This window comes from Pipistrellus kuhlii, unplaced genomic scaffold (assembly GCF_014108245.1).
Source record: "Pipistrellus kuhlii isolate mPipKuh1 unplaced genomic scaffold, mPipKuh1.p scaffold_m20_p_6, whole genome shotgun sequence".
Classification (NCBI taxonomy): domain Eukaryota; kingdom Metazoa; phylum Chordata; class Mammalia; order Chiroptera; family Vespertilionidae; genus Pipistrellus; species Pipistrellus kuhlii.
In genome coordinates this window covers 54,744,423-54,750,422 of record NW_023425562.1, presented here as the reverse complement: position 1 = coordinate 54,750,422, position 6,000 = coordinate 54,744,423, and the positions used below count along the sequence as shown (strand labels likewise).

The 6,000-nt window shown below is 40.6% G+C and overlaps 1 protein-coding gene across 4 annotated transcripts in view; it reads left to right on the top strand.

The window, feature by feature from the left end:
* The first annotated feature begins 222 nt into the window (after positions 1 to 222).
* Positions 223 to 6,000, top strand: part of TPX2 (TPX2 microtubule nucleation factor) — a 52,325-nt gene continuing 46,547 nt past the window's right edge. The window contains exons 1-3 of one of the 4 annotated variants that reach the window (XM_036418549.2): positions 223 to 345; positions 3,106 to 3,199; positions 4,004 to 4,182. In XM_036418549.2, the coding sequence (XP_036274442.1) occupies positions 4,090 to 4,182 (93 nt within the window). In that variant the 5' untranslated portion in view covers positions 223 to 345; positions 3,106 to 3,199; positions 4,004 to 4,089. Of the gene's footprint in view, positions 555 to 3,105; positions 3,200 to 3,987; positions 4,183 to 6,000 lie in introns of all 4 variants that reach the window. The other 3 variants (XM_036418548.2, XM_036418550.2, XM_045574246.1) reach the window with 3 other exon arrangements.

The window sequence follows — 6,000 nt, the reverse complement described above, 5'->3', positions numbered from 1 at the left end:
ACCTAAATCGACTCCACGTCTTTTCAGTTGGTACCACCTTTCCCAAAGAGTTTGGAGCTGAGCATTCTGGGCTTTGTAGTAAATCCTTTTCAGAGCTGTGTCAATGGGCTCACGAAATCTCTTGAGACTACATTTCCCAGGAGTCTTTCGGGCAGGAGGCTGCTCTTCCCTTATCTGACTTCCGGCATCAAGCAATCTGTAGGACCAATCGGGAGGCTGGGACTGCCCAGTTCCGGCAGTCTGATTGGTGCGTTCGGCTGGTGAGCCTGGGTTCAAATTTTCAACGGCGTTGAGTGAATCCCGCGGCGGTTCTTGCGGGCGCCTCGCCGTTACAGCTGAGTAGAGGTGATCCTTCGGGAGAAAAGGGAAGCAGCTGGGCCACGGCGGTGCCTTTTCCTGATTTCCGAGCGGCTGGAGGTTGCCTCCAGGCCCCAGTTCGGTCCGCGTTGCCAGGCCCGGGCTTCTGGAGGCTTTTGTCGTGGGGCGCCGGCCCGGCCGGGGCGGAGTGGGAGCTGTCTTCCGGCCTCCCTTCTGCTCCCGACAGGATTTTTCCGGTAAGTCTGTCTGGGCTGAGTCTAGTGGGCTGTTGTCTGCAAGTAGAGATGGAGACCGACCGACCGTGAGAAATAGGGGAAGAAGGATTTGCGAGAGGCTGTAGGCTAGTAGTAGTGGTAATAAAGATTATTGTTATTACATTTGCGAAATAAGCATTTACTGGGCTAAGCACTCTGCGTGCGCTTTCTCACTTAATTTCCACACCAAGCCAAAAAAAGCGCTATTCCTTGCTCCACTTTATAGAGGAGGGGACTGAGGCCCACAATCCAGACAAACTTAGAGAAATGGGTGAAACTGTAGCCCCGCCCTCAAGAAGGGCGGCTTTTGGTGGAGGAAAATACTAGGTGATTGAGGCGGTGTGAGGACATACTTGAGGGAGAGTTTAATTCCACTTGGGAGTTGTGTTGCTATTTGGGATTTTAAATCAATTCTGTTCTACCTATATTTGCCCAGCCTTCCCCTTTGGATATAAAAACTAGGTATGATTGCCTTTCTAATTTCTTGTCGGAACCTAGGACATCCATAGGTAGGAGAGGAAAGAAGGGTGAACCAGGCTATACTATCATAGGATTGGTTTGCCCCCTTTTTCTTGATAATATGGTTTCTTTTTATCACATACCGTTTTCGTAATTAAGCACCAAGGATTTCCCCCCAAATCAGTCCTGCCTAGGACAGGACAGTATCTGAGTGCGGTACTGTTCTGTGTTGTAAGTGCCCTGGCAATTTAGAGGTGAGGGAGATCAGTGAAGCTTAAAAATGGACAAAGGTGGCTTTGTGAAGCAGGTGGGACATAAACTGGCTCTTGTTAAGCAGTTTTTGAGACAGGAACTAGAACAGCCTTGGTGCATAGAAATCACCCACTTATATTTATTGAACTGAATAGGCAGATGAGCATGATCTAAATTGACTATAAAATTGCAGGTATGAAAAAGTGGACTTAATTGATTAGGTTGGTAAATTTGTTTAAACTTTCTTTTTTTAATTGATTAAAATTTTAATTTATTGATTAAGGTATCACATATTTGTCTTCAAATCCCCATTCCAGCCCCCCACCCCTCCCCACTCATGCCCCCTCCCCCTATTGTCCTTGACCACTGATTAGGCTCATATGTATGCACACAAGTCCTTAAACTCTCAAATTATGTAAATAAATTTGAGTCACTTTGGCCAGCCTTATGTGTAAGTCTTTATTCTAACCTGAAAGTTAATTTACTCTACAGTTGCAATTAAGCTTCTGCAGGAAAGGGGATTATGTGGGAAGGCCCTTCATTTCTTGTGTAGGAACCTAGAGAAGTCCAGAGTGTTTCTATATCCTCCATATATTTTTTCCTCCAGCCTTTTCTGGGTCTCTTTCCTAATTCTTTTAAAAAATATATATATTTTATTGATTTTTTTTTTTTACAGAGAGGAAGGGAGAGAGACAGAGAGTTAGAAACATCGATGAGAGAGAGTCATCAGTCAGCTGCCTCTTGCACGCCCACCACTGGGTATATGCCCGCAACCAAGGTACATGGCCTTGACCGGAATTGAACCCGGTACCTTTCAGTCCGCAGGCTGACGCTCTAGCCACTGAGCCAAACCGGTTTCGGCCCTAATTCTTTTTGAATTGCTGGGGAAGAAAGGAGGAGAGATTCAAGTGCCCCATGGCAGACTTAGGTAGGGTAAAGGTAGGAAGCAGAATTGATGACAGGGAGCAAATTTATGAATAGATCCGTGTTTTCGATCAGCAGCCCAAGGTACTTTGTGAAAAAGGTGTAGATAACTGGAAGGAGTTCTGCTTTCGTCTGTTTTGGTAGATAAACTTGATTAGGAGGACATTAAAGATTAGTGAGAAAGTTGTATGTAGAAGCTTACTTTGGAAAATTTAAAAAAATGCTAGTTCTACTTAAAAAAACCTAGTAAAAGTGTTTTCATATATACTTTAAAAAATATATTTTATTGATTTTTTTTTTTTTTTTTTTTTTTTTATAGAGAGGAAGAGAGAGGGGTAGAGAGTCAGAAACATCAGTGAGAGAAACATCAATCAGCTACCTCCCGGGGATGTGCCCGCAACCAAGGTACATGCCCTTGACCAGAATCGAACTTGGGACCTTTGAGTCTGCAGGCCGACACTCTATCCATTGAGCCAAACTGGGTAGGGCGTGTTTTTCATATTTTAAGTGCCTGCTATTTGTCCTATTTGAATAGGATAGAAGTGCACACTCCCGCCCCTTGATGCCAATGTTCCTAAATTGCAGGTTTTGGAAGTGGGAGTAGATGTAGGTAATATGAAAGACACCAGGAGACAGCAAATATAACCCCCCAAAATTTAAGAACACTTTCACACTGATGGAACAACAGTCTGTTAAGAAGTTTGGTGTTTGGAGGTCCCATGCTATTTGGACCTTGGCTCCTGGAGAAGTCTGTGGTTTGAGAGTGGATATCCTTGATCTTAGAGCTCCTTCCTGTTCTGTTAACCTTTTTTCATTACAGAGAACTTGAACCTGTTTGTTTATTTTTCTGCTTCTCCCAGGTTCTTGTTTTTCTTTATTATTATTATTTCTTTCTCAGGTTCTTGATAAGAAGTACTTGCTAGACTTCAAGATACCAGAAGAGAGGTGAAAATATTTTGCAACTTTGATTGGACTTACGGATTAAACCACAGGTACAGTTGTGTCCACAGTGAATTACATTAAAAAAAATAAGAGGAGCATTAATATATTAGCTTCAAAAGTATTTAAGTAAGTTTAATGTATCTTTATAAAATAACATGTTTTGGAAGAAAATTTAATATTGGGAAAGCAAAAGAAAACAATAGAACCCATTGTCTCATAAACTGTGGCTGACATTTTGATAGATTTCTTTCCAGTGTTTTTTGTGCCTATATTTGGTTTTAAAAAATTATTCACTGAAAACCTTTATTTCCTCCTACCCCCAATAGGTTATGAACATTTTTTCATGCCATTAAAATTTTGTAGAACATATTTAATGGTTATGTGTTATTCCTTTGGTACATAACACCAAATTGCCTCATAGGAAAGTTATTCTGATTCACATACCCAGTGACAGAATATATTCATAAAGGCACAAATTTATATTTTAAAAATATGTAATACATTTGCATTGTGCAAAAATTCAAATAATGTAAAAAGATTTATAGTATTTAAATTTTTCCGACCCTATCACTGTCAACCTCACTCCCTGTCACCTCATAGATGATCACTTTTTCTTTTTTTAAATACATAACATTATTTATTTCAGAGAGGAAGGGAGAGGTAAAGAGAGACAGAAACATCAATGATGAGAGAGAATCACTGATTGGCTGCTTCCTGCATGTCCCCCACTGGAGATCAAGCCCGAAACCCAGACATGTGCCCCTGATCGGAATCGAACCTGGGACCCTTCAGTCTGCAGGCCGATGCTCTATCCACTGAGCCAAACCAGCCAGGGCAGATGATCACTTTTTTAGGTTCTGCTTCCCAAACCTTTTTGAAGGATATAACTCTACAAGATGGAGTGATTGAGAATTGATGAGGATTACAACCTGCAGCCCCAATGTCAATCATTACAGACTCTTTCAATTTCTTACTCTTAGAATATCAGAACATTAACATTTTACAAAGATTTGTGTCATTATTTGGTCTAGAGGTAAATGGCATTGAATTCTATTCAGGTTCTATTAGTCATATAAGAGTGGATTATGGGTTTTAGAATCGATGGAGAAATACAGCAGACCTGAGTAATTCTTCAAAGAGAGTGATCTGAAACACAAGTTTGGGAGAGAAATGATAGAAAAACATTTGTTTGAAGTTTCTGGGCAGTGATGAATTAGAACAAGGCCCCTGTGTCCGGTGCTGACTTCAGAGTGCTTGGACAGTGAGGGATTGCCATTGGATTTTAAATTGACCCAATTTTGGAAGCTTCATAGATCTATTTCTGTAAACAGATCCAATTTCAACACAGAAATTAGCAAACATAAATGTGGAAACACAAGTCCATTAACTTCTTTCAGACTTCGTTTGTGACTTAAATTGCACGCTGGATTATGTTGCTGATCTCTTATGTGCAAAAAAAATGTAGGTGTTTTCTCCCTGGGTAAGATGAAAATAACTATTTAACTTGTGGTATGTAATAGGATATATTATCCCTTGTGAAAGAAGGAGAGGGTGTCCCTGGGGAAATGGCACTGCCTGGGATGGAACCATCTTAACTAACTACACTCTAATGAAGTCTTGAGTTACTCTGTTTATTCTTTGATACGTCCTTTTGTTTAACTCATGATTTTTTTCTGCAATAGAAATAGGCAAGACACAGCTGGAAAGCTGGATATTGAGGTTCTCAGTTGAGAACATCTATCACACCGAAGTGTTGTTTTACTTAGGAGCCGCCAGTTCACTATTTCAGACTTGCTTAGAATGCACCCTTTTGACACTTCCTTCCTCTCACTTCTGAACCTGCACCTTTTGATTTATAGAGCTTTGATTTATAGAGGTTATTTTTGGTTTAGAGTGAAGAAAGGTAGACGGGAGGTAATAGAGGTTAATATCAGATGACTGGAAAAAGGTAGCATTGCTTCTTTTGCAGTCTTCCTCAATTGTACATCCCCTCCCCCCCCCCATTTGTTTCCTCTTTCCATTTATCTCTTCCCCTGGAGAAACTCGACATTCATCTTTACCTGGTGGAACTGTATTTTTTAGGTATTACTTCCACCAGGAAGCCAGCTCTGACTCTTCTTCTTTTAAAAAAAAAAATATTTTTTTATTGATTTCAGAGAGGAAGGGAGAAGGAAGGAGAGAAACATTGATGAGAGAGAATAATTGATCGGTTGCCTTCTGCGTGCTCCACACTGGGGATTGATTCATAGATCAATACTCAACCACTGAGCCATACTGGCTGGGCTCTGATTCTAGTAGTTTATCCTTAGTTGCCCTTGCTTTATCTCCTTTTATAGCAAGGATCACACTGTTTTATAATTGTATTATCCACTCAACTATGAGTTTCTTAAGGGAGGGAATTATGTATATCCTTTTAGTCTTTGTTTTTTTGAAACAAAAATAATGTATATGATATGATATGATGGGTGGCACTTAGTAGGCAGTTTTTATTTATTTTTAAAATATATAATATATATATATTTTAAAAAATATATTTTATTGATTTTTTACAGAGAGGAAGGGAGAGAGATAGAGAGCTAGATACGTCGATGAGAGAGAAACATCGACCAGCTGCCTCTTGCACACCCCCTACTGGGGATGTGCCTGCAACCAATGTACATGCCCCTGACCGGAATCGAACCTGGGACCTTTCAGTCCGCAGTCCGACGCTCTATCCACTGAGCCAAACCGGTTTCGGCTATTTTTAAAATATTTTTATTGTTTTCAGAGAGGAAGGGAGAGGGAGAAAGATAAAAACATCATTGATGAGAGAATCATTGATTGGCTACTCCCTGCATACCCCCCACTGGCA